Below are 16,367 nucleotides of genomic sequence, written 5' to 3'. Positions count from 1 at the left end.
GTGAGGACACAGGGGAGCACACTGGGGATGACTGCAGAGAGGCGTGCTGTGACTTGTTCTGAAGCCTCCCTTCTCGGGAAGGTGGCGGCTCTTCCTTTCTCCCAAGGGCTCCACACTGGCCCCTTTGTTAATCCACCCCAGCGAACAAAGTGTTGCAAGGAGGCAGGCAGGGCAACGCCCAGAGATAAAATACTCCCGTCATTTTGGAGGACGTGTTTTGCCTCCCCGGACACTTTTCTATATACATTCTATACAAGGTGAGGCTTAACTTTTTAAAAATCTACTTCCTTATTTACTGACAGTGAGGACTTTGGTTGAATGCAGTGTCCTGGTTACAAATTTATACTCTAAATCACCAGTGTCTCTTGGGTTGCTGATAACATCCAAAAAGACATAACCAATGTCTCTTCAAATAATCTGAGTTTTCAAAGCTAAAAGTTTTTCAATCAAATAAGCCTCACCAAAGAATCATATATTATAGGAGAGCAAAAGGAAAGAGGAGGGTAAAATTGTATGCAAAATCCAATCATAAGCACACAGTTGTAATATAATTTGTAAAAATATGTAACCATAGGCATTGCTGGTACACAGACAGGACCGGTTCCAAGATCGCCTCGCAGATATCAAACTCTGTGTATGCTCGGGTCCCATTTATAGAGCTGTGGAATTCATTAAGCTATGCAATTCCGTGTATTTGAAATAATGTCAGTAATACAAAAGAAAGATTTTTCTCCACTCCTTGAACCATACGTGAGAAGTAAAACTACTGAAAAGGAAGTTTCTTTGCAACTTAATCCTAAAAAATAAGCACAGTATTGGTTATCACCATGACCATCATTACTGCTGAATCATCTGCTCCATCAGATAACAAAAATAACTGCACAGTAAATTAAAGTACATTAAGTCTTCAACAGTACGATTTATAAATCATATTTTCGGCCTTGGTATATAAGTCATGATATTTGTTTTTTTAAACTGAATATTATTTAAAATATCTTATTCCATGTTAATCACCATCCCATTACTCAGGAAAATTGCCAGGGATAATCAGCTTGCAAAGGTGACAGGTTTATTGTACTGTGACCGTTACAAGTCGTGGTCCATGCTATACTGGCCACAATGTGCATGCCGGGGTGCTGATGTGACATATGGATACTGGCTGTCTCTCATGGCCTCAGTGGCCTTTGCTAATCACTGCCTGCATGTTTTACTAGACAGAATTCTAATTCTATCTCACCTTTTAAAAATAGGAAAACCCTTCCCCATTACTTGATTACCCTAAGGTAGGGTCCATGTTAGAGAGACTGAGTAATGGCCCATTTCTTTTGAACTTTACTAAGCTGTTTTTGAAATCACTCAATTACTCGTAAGTGTTTCCCAAATTTCAGAACGCCTCCTAGATGTTACCATCATAAACAAATGGATTTAATTTATTTTTGTTTGTGTGCTTTTGAATTCAGTAAACTATTTTTATTTTTAGCAACCCTGCCTGTCACTGTTGCATCTCTGGCAGGCAGAAATGGGCTTCATGTTGGCTCCGGGGTCCTGTGAACACAAACCCAGTGTTCTTTAACTTTTTCTTTCTTTATGGAATGACAAGCTACTCCTGTACTCTCTGTGACCAAGATTTGGAAACAGCTAGTACTATGAGTGTAGGAGAGTAACAGTATACCAAAACTAACGGTGACCACGTAAGGGTACTCTGTGGAGACACACGTACATTGAAAATGAATGAAGAGAGACACAGTGGTGGAACTTACATATCAAAAGAGATGTAAAAGACTAAAGGAAACAAATTAATAGCAAACTATTGAAACAAGAAAGTGGATAGGGAAAACTGAAGACAGCCAGTTATACCAGCTACTGCTATGGAATTTTAGTAAGTTGTATTATTGTCATACTTAAAAATGGAGTCCTTTTTCTGTACAGATATAATGACATGAAATTTAGAATAAAGCAATCTCAGAATAGCGGAATAAGTGAGGGTAAGATGACGTAACCTCAGATGCTCATCATGCTATTCTCTCCTTTTGTATATTTCAACATTGCTAATGTCAACAGAATAAAAACTTTTTTTTGACACAGTTGGTTTCAGTGTATGACAATAATACAACATATAAAACTCCATAGCAATGGCTAGTGTAACTGCTTGTCTTCAGTTTTCCCTGTCCACTTTCTTGTTTCACTAGTTTGTTAATAATTTGTTAAGTGATGCTGCCTGTTTTTTTTTTTTTTTTCTTTCCTCGTTTATATTAATTTGTGCTTGGAAGATCTGAGAGGTGTTTGATTAATTAGAGTTTTGGGAAGCACTGATTACTGATTAGGCAGAAAGCCTACGTTATCAAGAATATTCCAAACGTATTTTAATGAAAGCTAATGATAGAAAAAAATGATTGAGCCTATAATCACAGAAATGCTCAAACACTGTAAAGACTGCTCTCAGGGAAGAAGGGATGACGAGAAGCTGCAGTGAAGTTGAAGGAGAAATCTCCAAGACATCTACTTGCCCTTAGCAAGGGAAGCACACTATACTAGGTGCCTCTGGGAGCACCTGAAACACGCACTTAACCAGAGGGCATAGGCATGGCTCACCCGCATCTTGTAGTGCTCTGAAGATGGAAAGTGCTAAATAGTAATCATGGGCTGGACAGGAACTAGAAAAATCAAAACCAGCAGGATAAAATCCATTTCTCAGAAGATAGAACTACCTATGCCACGGAACAGAGTTGACAAAGATAAATAATAAATGATGATATTGCCCCAAATAAAAGGTTCAGGTATCTCACCAAGATGATTAAGGGGTATTTACAATAGACTGAATGTCTGAGTTTTCACAAAAAATTTGTATGCTGGAACCCTAAACCCCTTGTGATGTTTTGTGGAAGTGAAAGGTAGCTAGTTCACAAGGGTGGGGAATCTCAGGAAAAGAACTAGTGCCCGTTAGAGGTCAGAGCCCTTCTTTATCTAAAGAACAGGAGTAAGAATTTGACAGTGCGTAATCTTGAAAACAGTCCTCACTGGAACCACCACTAGCTTCGTCCTCTTGGTCCCCCAGCCTCCAGAACTCTGAGCCACACATCTGCACCAGGTCCATGCTGCTTTCCTCCCGCAGCCTGCATGCCACCTCTCTGCAACCTTTGCTGTACCACATACAAATTCTAAAATCTGCTGCCCTAAAGGAGACTCTGGCTGGCTTGGTCAGTGGTGCCAAACGTGGCGTTCATTAGAATCACATGGCAAGCTTGGAAAAAATGCAAGATTCTGAGCCTTACCTGACAGACTGGCTTTTTGTTTTGTTTTGTTTTAGTTGTCTTTTAAAAAGAAAAGCATTCTATTTAAACACAGAACATCATGTTGTACATGAAATAGATGCCCGTTTTTCAAGGGCGCAGCTCAGGGGTGTCAAGTTGGCTCACAGTGTTAAGAGCAGCTCTCCAAAAGGCTGTCTCTCAACACTGAAACCTCTTTCTGGCTTTGTAATTGAAACTACATCAGATACCGGAACAGAATCACACAGGGTTTGTCTTTTTATGCTGTTCTTTTAGGTTACTAATGTAATGCCTTTGCGGTTCGTCCATCTGGTAGAGCATGTGAGAACACTGCCTTTCTTTTTAAGGCAACATAATATACTATTATGTATGACACTGTGCTTAACTGTCAGCAGGTATCATTACCATCTTGTGAATAATGCTATAATGAACACAGGCAGACACAGGTTCTTCAAGACTCTGCTTTCAAGTCTTTTAAATATATACCCAGGACTGGGATTGCTAGATCGTATGACCTCAGAGAATTTTATCCAATACTTCTGGGGCATGTCCCAGGAAGCTGAACTTTTGTTAAGACTTCAGATCATGCGCATACTCTGTGGTTTACAGTTTTAAAAGCACGAAATTCGAGAAATTACACATGCTCAGTCTAGAGACATTTAAGAAAACGTAATGCATTGGGAACAGTAGGTTAAGGCTTATATTTGTGAGCCAGGCCCTCTGTGTGGTGACTTTTGAAGATTGATAAACAGTGGTGGCCCAGGGTCAGGCAGCTAGAGGACAGACAGTAGCAGCTCACTGTCAACTGGGCTGGGATTTCAGACTACCAAAATGCTGAGTGTTGACTTATTCCGGCTGAAATATGGAAAAGCTGTTTCCCTGGAGTTATGTGGCCGTGGACACACAGTTCACTATGTGAGAAAGAAGAAACATATTCCATAATTGTCCAAAGGTTTGGCCAAAGTCATGGTACATTCTGTGACGGTCAGCGATATACTGTTACTCATGAGCATTCGAAGTGACACCTAATAAGACAGATAAAGTTGTAAGAAGCATAAATATATTCTGGGAGGCAAGCCTATGTTTACCAGCTTCCCCCTCCGCCCTCTATAAACATTTGCTCATCCCAGGAGCGAATTATGGAAGCTGCTTTCTATATAAGAAAACCATTAAATCCAATTTACCATTGGTAATGGCAGTGCACAGGGTAATGTTCTGGCTTCCTTTGCGTCTATTGTTTACATTTCACTAATGGACTGGTTGCTTTAAAAGACCAGGTACCGGTCAGACCATACTCTGGGGTCATAAAAGCAAGGTAACGGTGGTGCTTAGGTCTCCCAAGTGCAGATAAGTGCATGCTGCTAATAGTGCTCAGCTTCCCTTCAGTCCCTCTATCCACGCCGTGCATGCTGCACTCGACTTGGTGTCAACCACCAGTATGGTAACGACTCAGCTATCATGTGCTTTTTTTTTTTAATTGACTAGCATCATTTCTTACCACACAATCCAGTATCTAGTTTAAAAAAATAACAAAACAAGAAAACTAATTGGCAAGAGATAGAGTTGACAAATGAAAAAGGTTACCCTAGAGGTAAACCATAAGCTAAAATTAAAAAGTGATAATCAAGAAGCTGCCACTTTATAACTAAAGTAAATTTGATTTTCCTTCATGTCACCGGAGTGAGAGGGCAAAAGAAAATAATAATAGTGAGTTGAAACTAATAACAATGAAATGTAAAAATAATAATAATAATAATTATGCTGTGTCCAGTAGTGGTCGTTTTCTAAATCTGTGCTATGAGAGTATCTAATTGAATACAGCAATGGGCCATGTGGTCTCTGGTGAATTTCTAGACACCTGACTAAAAGATGTCCATGGTCTCTGCATCTCTTCCCTTCTAGTTGCCTACTTTCTTTGCTCTGGGTTAAACTCCTGTTTAATTCCTCATAGGCGTGTTTATCATTCACGGAATACCCATGTAAAAACCTGTTCCCACCTACCCCTCTGCCACTCATCAAGGCCAAAGACACACAAACATGAACCAGTGTCTCAAACTCCAGTGATACCTTGGATATTTGTTACAGCAAAGTACAGTAGGACAGACCACCTCAAAGGGAGGCAAGTATGTATGATGGTCTGACTGCATCCTGGAGCAGTTCGTGAGAACCAGCCTGTCCCCTAAAAGTAAAGAGTTCTTCAACCAGCTCCAAGCTGGAACTGAGAAAGTAACCACGTCACACTTCGACCTTTCACCGAGGCTTCTTAACCAGGTGTAGATCTTGCTCCCTGCTACAGTTCTTCTGCTACTTAAAGTGAAGTCATGCCAACACCTGAAACATAGACTTGGTTGTGGTCACGGACTCTCTTTATTCACATTTCTCAGGGTGGTCACATGATTAAACTTTTTTCCCTCTGCTTTTCTATCTGGTAGTCTCTTTAATAGCAGTTAGGGTAGGTGGCCAAGTCTAGCTTTTTAGGCCTCCCAGAGCTGGGATGCTGGCTCTAAAACCCCAGTAACTCCCCTTTTCTTCCAGAACAAGTAACTGACTACAAGGTCCTTACGGAGTTTAAGACGCAAACAGCATTCTATCTATACTCCCCCAAACTTCACAGAAATATGACTGTCATATTTTAAAATGTTTTCACGAAGATGAGTATACGCCATAGACCTGTCATTGTCTTGACTCTTGGTCCAAGTCAATCAGCAGAAACAGATCTGGGCTGGGAGCTAATTTAGTGTAAGGGAAATATTTGAGCTATCTACCTCATTAGTATTAAGATTTGGATAAGAACAGCTTGCACCAGCTCTCACTCAAAGGCACCTTGGAGTTCCTTTTAGAAAACAGCTTTAGGAAGGCAGAGGAAAGGGAGCACTTGGGATACATCTAAGACTTTAGGCTTTGAATGAGTGTCACTTCCAAACCTTGAGAATGATGATGCCTGTTTACATTTCACACTGCTTTACACACTATAAAACGTTTACCCTTAACATGTTTCTTGTCTGACCCTCACACAGCACTGTGAGGGTATATTTTACAAGCGAAAGAAAGAAAGAAAGAAAGAAAGAAAGAAAGAAAGAAAGAAAGAAAGAAAGAAAGGAAGGAAGGAAGGAAGGAAGGAAGGAAGGAAGGAAGGAAGGAAGGAAGGAAGGAAGGAAGGAAGGAAGGAAGGAAGGAAGGAAAGAAGGAAGGAAGGAAGGAAGGAAGGAAGAAAATGCTCGGTATTAGAGTCAGCACAAACCTGAGACTGGCAGGCAGGCAGGAGTACAAACACAGCCCCTCCTCATAACTGCCTTTTTGGATATGGGGGGGGAACTCAGAACACATAAGATTGCATCAGTTTGCCATTAAATATCAAGATGTTGCTAGGGCCATAAAGCAGACCAGGAATGGAGTGTGGGATACTATATCACTCCAACATAGAGATTCCTTTTAAACTAAAACTGAATCTGTGAAGTTATTTCCAGAACTTATAAATCAATATTTGAATCAGCATCTTCTAGGTTTGCCGACAAACACGGCACTGAAACATGCCTGCAGCACACCACGGCCAGACTTTAGCAGTTCACACCTATTTTTAGATAGTGGCAAGGAGGCTGTGGAGAACTTAGAACACTAGGTTGTGCTGAGAGCCTTAGTAGAAAAATATTTCAGAGCAACTTACAGCATTACTTCAGTCTTATTTCAGTCTTCCGCCTATTTGAAGAATATGTCAACACGTAAATTTATTATTATAAGAAATGATGTTGCAATTCTCCTCATTGTATGGCTAAGTCTGCACAGGATTTCTTTTCTTTCTTTCTTTCTTTTTTTTTTTTTTAACTAAGAATGGCAGATTAAGGCTGGAATCAGACTTCACTCTCTCATTATTTTCAAGATTTACTCTCATTCTTGTGATTCTTGCCAAGTGTCCTAGGCAAACAGTTTTTGTTGGAAGAACTGGTTGGCTTGGTAGTGTAAGCGCACAGCTACTGCAAGGCTCTCCACATCTCCGTTCTCAGCGTTCCAAAATAAACCACTGGTGTCACTGGAGAACTTCTGGAAATGTCAGTTTGCCTACTCTAGACCTAATCAAAAACACAGAGATCCATGCTTTCCCCGCCTCCCCACTAGTCTTTCAGTAGACTAATGTTTGAGAAGTTCTCAGATCAAGTCTACCAGCACTGCTTGCTACAGAGTATGTGTACCCTTCTCCCAATGTACGTGGTAAAATCCTTAACCCTACATTGAGGAAGTTAAAAGTGAAGCCTTTGGTAGGAAAGAGGCCTCATGACTCAGATGAATGCTGTTATGAGAGAGACTCCTACTACTCGTGAACTCACATAAAAAAATGGGTATCTATGAATTCAGAGGTACGCCCTTGCCGGACAGCAAATCTACAGGCACTGCGACCTTAGGGTTTCCAGTTTCTAGGGTCATTAGAAATATTTCTTAGTTGTTTAAGCTGTTCAGTGTCTGCCGTTTTGTTGTTGCAGCCAAAACTGAGCAAGACACTGGTTTATTACAAAACGTGTTTGAAAACATGATTTCTTACCACATGCCCACATATCCACTGGTTTTCCATAAGGATCTTTACGCAGGACTTCTGGAGAAAGATACCCAGGTGTGCCAGCAAAACCTAGGGCAGACAGATGCTCATGAGTCAGGGTTGGCATGACAACATCAATAGGAAATGACCAACTAAGATAAAATGCCTTGGGGGGCTTCTTTAACTGAAGAAAAGCTCTGTTTGTCCTACCTTGTAGCTTAGTTGAAACACACACACACACACACACACACACACACACACACACACACACGAGGTGTCGAGGTGTGGAGGTCAATCTACTATGATATGTAGTCTCTGTGATATGGTGACACTTTTTTAGATTTTTTTTTTTTTACATCAGTCATATAGAAGTTCAAACTAAAACTGTGGAAAAAAATGAGAAAACTGAGGGTAGATTAGTTCTTTGCAAAAGGTGATATCTAAATGCCCATGATAATCAGTCATCTTTAAAGAGAAACTTGGGACAGCTACATACTAAGGGCAAATTAAAAACAAATTTTCAGAAAATATTTTATAAAACAAGTATCTTTTGGGAACAGGGCCATGAGGCCTACCAGTAAACTGAAGGACTCATTCTGAGAAGGAATAAGCCCAGGAAAATATCAGTTCAATGTGTACTAATAAAGATTCAGGGTGTATTTATAACTGGCAACTAAGAGAACACTCAGGGACACTCAGATGAATCACCCCTGAACGATGACCAAGGAGGCCTCCAGCTTCAGAAGACACAGTGAGCGGGGCTGGACGGCAGAGAAGGCTCCATGTTATACAAAGCAGTGTAGAATGCGAAAAGGAACACTTAAGCAATGATAAAATCTGTGCCTGGACTCCAGTGGAAAATATTTTCCACTTCTGAAAATGAGTTGTTCAAATAAAGAATATTTAAAAATAACAAAGGTAACCATTTTCATTTGAAAGTGTTCTTTCAGAAGGCAAAAATGGAAAAAAAGGAAAGTCTCTTGAAAAGAGCACTCCATAGCAGTTCCTCCGACCATAAACTAATAACTAATGCTGAGTTGCGGTATTTACTTACTGGTAGGCTAAGAATCCAAGAAATAGATTGTTTCTCATTTCTACAATGAACTTATACTACATATAAAATAAATAGTATAAGAAAGAAGTTATATGACCGAGATATTTATCTAGCAAAATTAGATTAAATAAAGGCCAAGGATTTTTTTTTTTTTTTTTTTTTGCCTAAACTTCATTCATTTTATGACTTTACTCGTTTTCTGTTTGGAAGAAGGGGGTGGATCATGAGAATGGACTCCAGGGCAGGCACCCTCTGCATAGCTTCAGTTTTACAAGGCTCACCATTAACCCACTGAGGTTCCACTGCCTGAGGCACAAGGAGGGTATAATGTGGAGTCGCTGAGAAGCAGCAGTGGGTCCAAATGCAAAAGGCTCCCCAGTGTCCCTGCTGTACCCTATATCGTATATACTCTTTCCACTGTACGCACCCTTTCCACACTCACCACCCCCTCTCAACTCTTCATGAATGATGCACAAAGAGAATCTGGTGAAACTCATCTAAAGTTCTGATGAAGACCAGTGTCCTGAGTGTGTGCTTTCAAATCCCTCTTAGACACCCGATATAGCTTTGTTTTGAGCACTTGACCTGACTAGCCTCTTTCAGGTCTCTTGGAAGTGAACTTCTCATTCTTATAACGATGCCAATATCTGAGTCCCATTTTTGTTCCGTCATCATTCTCATTAGATGTCTATATTTGTCTTTCCCAATCTCGCTCTTTCCTATGCCATCCAGTTAGTCCATAATTTAAAACTATTAAATTTCAATTTGTCTTAAGCAACCAAGTCATAATTGATGGCCATGAGCAGAGTGTTAACAACATTCTCCTTAAAAAAAAAAGAGATAGAATGAAATTACTACTTAAGAGTGAGAAATGAAAAGTTTGTCAAGATTGAGGGTGGTGGCACACATGAATAAAATCCCAGCATCTGGGGCACTGAGATCAGAGGATTGTGATTTTAGCACCAACCTGGGCTACACATGAGAAAATAAGTAGGCAAGCAAGCAAATAAATAAATAAATAAATAAATAAATATTACAGATATTTGAGCCCTCACCCTGAGACCAATATGCTAAGAGAATGCTATCATTCTTCTTCTTACTGAGAACCTCCCATCACTTGAACTGTCACTTGGCTCTAGTCTAAATGTTCAGAATCATACACCCAAATGCATGGGTTTCAGGAAACAATGCACTATGCAATGCCCTCATGAATATATAGCTTGCTGGAGCACAGCAGGCAAGATCTTCATCACGAGATTTAGCTCCTAAGAATGTAGGATTGTTATGATATATGCTATCAATGTTAATAAAAACGTGCTCTCTCCAAAGGTAACATGGCTTTTACTTCAAAGAACTAATAGAGCTATCAAAACAGACAACAAAGAAAGAAACAGAAATACTAACTTTTGGAAATGTAACCATTAGATTATCTTCCCCACTTGATATTTAAAATGAGAGACATAACAGCAACTAAGTAAAGTAATTCTTTACTTCTATGAGGCAAACTCATGGTAGTGAGCCTCTGTTGCCCCAGCGACAATAAAATGTTAAAAACATAATGAAGATATCATTTGTATCCAGTTCCTTAGGAGAAATGGGATATATGAGTATGTTTCTGTGGTACTTTAATTTTACAATTTAATGAATGTGCTCCATAGAATATTAATTCTCACAGTTTTGACCCGTATCCAAAAAGACCAGGATTAGAGAGTGAGAAGCGAATGAAAGGAAACCAAGTGCGTGGAATTAAAAACGAGAATGAAAATAAAATTAAATCATTTTTACATCTTGCATTATGCGCTAGTATGCGTGTGCCAGAGGACAAGCTCAGGTGTAGTTTCTCAGGCACTATCCACCTTGTTTTCTGAGACGGGGTCTCTCAATGGTCTACAGTTCACCAGGCTGGCAGCCAGTGAGGCCCCAGGTCCCGCTGTCTGCCTCGTTCTCGTTAGTGTGTGTGTGTGTGTGTGGTGTTATAAACATGTGTTACCATCTCCAGATTAAATTTTTAACATATTATTTTCTATTATCATGAGGAGAGGGTGCTCGCCTCCACAGCATGCTGCGCATGTAAACCTTCCTATTCATTCTCAGGGAGGAACCTTTTGGACCACAGACGTTTTGTTTTCAACGTAAAAGACCTTGTTCTCTCCATATTTTCTCTTAAGATATTTCCTGACGATAGGACCACTGCCTTAAAATCAGTGAACACACTGGTAAGCTGACCGTCACCACCTTCCTGTGGCTACAAAATGCTGTTAGGAGCCAGGGTTGCAGGCTGGGAGAGCACAGTAGCATGAAGGAGGTAGTCCTTACTCACCAAACCACGCCTGCTGATCGCCTTGAACTTCTATGGCTAAGCCAAAGTCTGCCAGTTTCACAGCTGCTCCTTTGGATTTGCTAGCTAAAAGCAAATTCTCAGGCTTTATTTAGAAAGAAAAGAGAGAGACAGAGACTAAAGTGAGAATCTATTTTAAGTAACTACTTAAAATTACCAACATTCGTACAAGATTAAACGGGGTGGGGGAGGGGGTCTGGGAAAGAAACTCATGCACTGTTGTCACTGGTGGAGATTTCCATTCCTAAACCCCAGGGAAAGTGTGGTTAGAAAACGGTAGAGAGCAGTCATGTGTGCAGGCTTCAGACAGATGCACCGGGCACTGCAGAGGCAACAGAGAGGGATGCAGTTAGTGGAGCGTCGGCCTTCGCCTGCCCACATGCCTTCAAGGACCACTCAAGGAGCACACTCGGCCACGGCCACGGCCACGGACAGACTCAGAACAGCACAGACAGTTTCAGCAGGAGGAAACCTAGCAAAATGATAACCAGAGTTGCACCAAACCTACGGACATTTGGCAAAAGAAACTGCAAATTAAGTTCCACTTGATTTTAAGAGTTTGGACTCAAATGAAGCGATTTTGATTCCTCAGTGTTTCCAAACAATTTCTGCACAAGTTCTGGAGACGTACTCAGAATTGGGTATTAAAATGGCTGTCTTTAAGAATCTGCTTCTCCTTAAAGGCAGAAAAAATATACTGTTTGCCAAATGTTATAGTTAGCGTTAAGCAAAACTTTATAAGCCACTTTTTTTTTTTTTTTACCATGTAATTAACATTCCTGTCAAATGTGACTAAGATGTTACACAGATATCTATTCTCCCACCTAAAATACTGTGACAGAGAGACATTTCTCTTTGGTATCGGTCATTCCTCAAGCACTGATAAGTCAGTCTTGGCATGAGGCTGTGTCCACACCATTGTTTCCCAACCACATTGGAACTTTGAAAACAAGCATGGAGACAGAGCCTGTGATTTCCCTGGCGTTCCTCGTGGATTTTTAAGACTCGGAGTGGGGAGATGGTTAGGGAAAGTGTTGAGTATTACGTACAGTGAAGCCTAGCCCACTCAGACATCCGGATAAACACGACTAGATTGGCATACATATGGGAGAATGGTTCAGGTTTTTCCTGTTTTGGGATAAAAATCAGTGAATTTGGGCCTAGGTCTCCACTGAAACAGTTGGGAAACAATGGCCATCCCAAGCACCAAAACCGTTCTCTGAAAATTGGAAAACTTTATCGGCCAAATGATTTGGTTTATTTGTTGACAAACAAGAAAGCTCATAGCTTCCATCCATCAAGTTGACTCCGCTCTGTTCGTTGGATTTGTCAATTTTTGTGGATTGTTTTGGACTTGTGTAAACACAGCCTAAACCGGTATTTGTTAATCAAGCCAGCCATGCAAAGTAGCAAAACCCATAAGCAGAACTTAGAAGGAATTAGGTTAAATCTATAAGAAATGAGAGCGTGAGCAAGCAAGTTTTAATTAAATACCAGAATTCTTCAGGCGATTGCTGCTCACTGCCATCAGATTCACTATTCTTATGACCACTGGAAATGTGAAAGGACCTTCGTAGCTTTTCAGGGCTGACGTATGGTTTGAACCACCTCAACACTAAAGGGCATCATTTAATTTAGAGTTTGAGATGAAGATGTTTCAAGATTATAAAAGTGCCCTATGTTCATATAACTTTTATTATGACTTGGTGTTTGAAATTGAAAACCTGGATATTTATCAGTGTGCTAATATATTTAATCAGGCTAAATGTATTCACTTTTGAAAATTTAATTTCACAACTAAAATTTATGATCAACTACCTTCCACTTTCTAGTTTAATCGACATAATTTTCTACTCCTTATTTATGGAATAAGTAACTTGGACCAAGCACATTGAACTGTTGATTCTGCTTGCTTGGAAACTTTACATTCCAAAAGACTGAGATATCAGAAATGTCTGCTAATATATATTCAATCTAATTTGCCAACCACAGACTCGTTCATGTAAAGAGTTCCAATCACTTCAGAAATCAGGGTCATTTTAGTATCTTTAAGTCTAATGGTATAGAATTTACTTGAGCAAATGCCAGTGAGTAAACTCTTTTAAAATTTTAGTGAGTAAACTCTTTTAATATTTAATGTGCATTCACTCTTACCACTGCACTGAAAAGCTTCTGGGCAGACTCTTAAAAGCCAAGTCTCTGGCAGCCAGAAAAAAAAAAAATGTATGCCTTAGAGTTTAATCACACATAGCCTCTGAATGACTGGGGCAGTATTCAGAGCTAGAGATGACATAGAAGGCCTCACTCTAGGACCTGTGAACCATAAAAAAAAAAGACTCCACTGAGATGGGGGTTTCACCTGACACCCATGAAGACTGTTCAGCGGCAGCTATGTACAGGAGAAGGCAGGCCTACTTCTAAGGGATAGGACACATTTAAAAAGTGACAGCACTGAGATGGTTTTGCATCTGTGTGTATCACTTAGGCAAATCTAATGTAGAAAATACGAATGGAAGTGGAAAAGCTGGAACAGGTATTGATGTTATTAAAAGAATCTGCTTTTTAATATTTCACTCTAAGATTGCTTCAAGTGGCTAGCTTTAACAAAACCCTAAGTACATCACACAGATTTTATTCTCATTGAGTTTCTTTAGAAAGGCCAGTTAGAATAATTTTTGTAACAAGGTCTGTGAGACTGCAGGAGGCTGACTCACTATTAATTTCTAGAGAAAGTTTGAGTGGGGACTGTCATATGAGTTTTGGGTTTTCTTGAATCACTATCACTCCTAACCTTTGACTATATTGTACTATTAAAGTCCACTGCTGAGTAGTTCAAACCCTGCATACCAAATAAAGGAATATATTTGTGACCAGGTTACATCGAGGCAGGAAAAAAAAAATGTTGCTGAATGCATGGTTGCCTTCTTAGGAAGGATTTCCACCATGTGCCATTTGCAATTATTCCATTGTTTTGACTTCCTAGGATGAATGTGACAGGCAGGGTCAGAAGAACAGACCTTCCAACATACCTGCACATAAACACAGACTCAGCAACAGGAAGGAGCTGGGCAGAATGATGACTTAAGGGGAAAAAAGTGAACTCTGATACTGCAGACTTGGGCAATCCCTGTCATTGATCAATTCCTTCATCTCTCAAATAATATTACGAGGCTACTGAATTGCATCTCATGAAAATATCTAGTGGATTTGTATCATTAAGAACATTAGGTATTACAAGTCCCCTGTCATTTCAAAGTGCGCTAACATTTTCCATCTATAATGCATGTTCGAAACTGAAGAAATGTTCACATAATTTCTGTGTTACCCTATAGGTTTAGCCTATGTAATTCCTATGTATACTATGCAGTGATCTCTACGCTCTTTACAATGTGATCACTTTTTAGGTTGGTTTTAAAATAGATTCTCCTGACATTCTCACACACAGGTTCCTTCCCCACCCCATTGCTTCCTAATGGTGCAGGATTTTCCATGACATCTGGTCTCCGTGTCAACAACCATTTATAGCATATCAGCTGCAATGAGCAGCAACTGTGTGCAAGTTTTGTTGTGTGTTTCCATACGGATATGAAAGCAATAGCTTTCAGGATGATGTAAAGACTTATTGAAATTATTAAAATATCTTAAAGTACTTAAGCAAATTATAGTCACTTTTAGAACTTGTGGAGACTTGGAATAGAAAAAAAGAACAAACTTAAGCCCCCCAGTTTATAAAGGTAGAGATGTCCCAAAAGAAGAGTCCAGTACTTGATGCTAGATTTCTTAATTTCTACACATTTTGAAACACATGTGTGTGTGTGTTTGTGTATAATGTGTGCATGCACCTGTGCACAGAGAAGACAACATGGAGTGTTTTGCTTTATTACGCCCCACTTTACTTGTTGTGATGGTGTCTTTCATTGAGCATGGGGCTTAGTGACTGTCTAGGCTGGCTAACCAGTGACCCCTGGGATCCTGTCTATACCTCAGAGTGCTGGCATCACAGGAAGGCTGTCAGGGTTTTGCAAGCCCTTTACTCACTGAGACACCTCCTCAGCCCCAGGATTCCTCCTTTACACATATGGTACTTGTGGTGGTTTGAATGAGAATGGCCCCCAGAGGCTTACAGATTTGAATACTTGGTTACCAGAAAGCAGCACTATTTGAAAGGATTAGGGATTAGGAGGTGTGGTGTTACAGGAGGAAGTGTTTTGTGGGGGTGGGAGGTGGACTGTGGTGGTATTTAGATTTTAAAAAGCCCATTCTAAGCACATAGTCTCTCTCCCTGCTGCCTACAGATCTCCCAGCTATGTCTCCAGCATCATGCTCCCAACCATGTGATGACTATGGATTATACCTCTGGAACTGTAAGCAAACCCCAATTAAATGCTTTCTTTTAAAAGAGTTGCTGCAGTCATTGTGACTTTTTACAACAATAAAATACTGACCAAGACAGTACTGATATTCCATTCTGATAGTATAAAATGGTTCTTTTCCATAAGGCAGTCTGCTTGGTAGGTATTTGAAGCAACTTTTGAAGTAATCAAAAATAATTTCCACCTACATCTAAATAAAATTAGGGAAAATTTAGGAAACACAGACATAATCGTAATCTTGAGTCTTTAATTTGCATTATCTTTATTAAGAAGCTAATCTGGAAGTGGTACCTGTCACATGAGCATTATTCACAGGGTTTATCTGATATACATGTAATCCCTGTCTATATATGATAAGACTCAGTCATTAGTAACATACATGTCAAGTGAGCAATTTACTATTAACATTTTTATTTTTATTATAAAATGTCAAATGAGTTTATTGTGACATATTACTTGATTGTTAAATTCCCGTAGATACTATTTGTAATATTTTTTTAAAAGTCTTTCAAAATTCCTTTTTTTTTTTTTTTTTTTTTTTTTTTTTTTTTTTTTTTTTTTTTTTTAAATCTCAACAATACAACCAGAAGGTAACTATTCTCTGTTTTGGTATGTTTTCATCTTCCGCTAAGAGACTGTGTTAGCAATGCTCCCAGAAATGAACTTAGTGGAATTTTGCACGAGCTGAAAAGTTTGAATGCCATCTTCACTTATTTCATTTACACGGTTTTAGTTTTCCTTTATTCTATTCTATTTTTACAGGAGTGAATTCCTGATTTTATATGCTGAGAATAGGGAACTACTG

General features: G+C 39.6%; 1 protein-coding gene across 12 annotated transcripts in view; it reads right to left on the bottom strand.

Annotated features, from left to right (window-relative positions):
* The window catches only part of Camk2d (calcium/calmodulin dependent protein kinase II delta), a 246,572-nt gene that overhangs the window by 49,077 nt on the left and 181,128 nt on the right, over positions 1–16,367 (bottom strand). For all 12 annotated transcript variants that reach the window (XM_055628213.1, XM_055628212.1, XM_055628207.1 and 9 more), the window contains 2 exons: positions 11,172–11,274; positions 7,804–7,887 (listed from right to left, as the gene is read on the bottom strand). In XM_055628213.1, coding sequence (XP_055484188.1) covers positions 7,804–7,887; positions 11,172–11,274 — 187 coding nt within the window. The remainder of the gene's footprint in view (positions 1–7,803; positions 7,888–11,171; positions 11,275–16,367) is intronic.

Source organism: Psammomys obesus, unplaced genomic scaffold, assembly GCF_907164565.1.
Source record: "Psammomys obesus unplaced genomic scaffold, mPsaObe1.curated_primary_1811, whole genome shotgun sequence".
NCBI classification, from domain to species: Eukaryota; Metazoa; Chordata; class Mammalia; order Rodentia; family Muridae; genus Psammomys; species Psammomys obesus.
The sequence above is the reverse complement of the archived record's forward strand: the minus strand, read 5'-3'. Positions and strand labels throughout refer to the sequence as shown.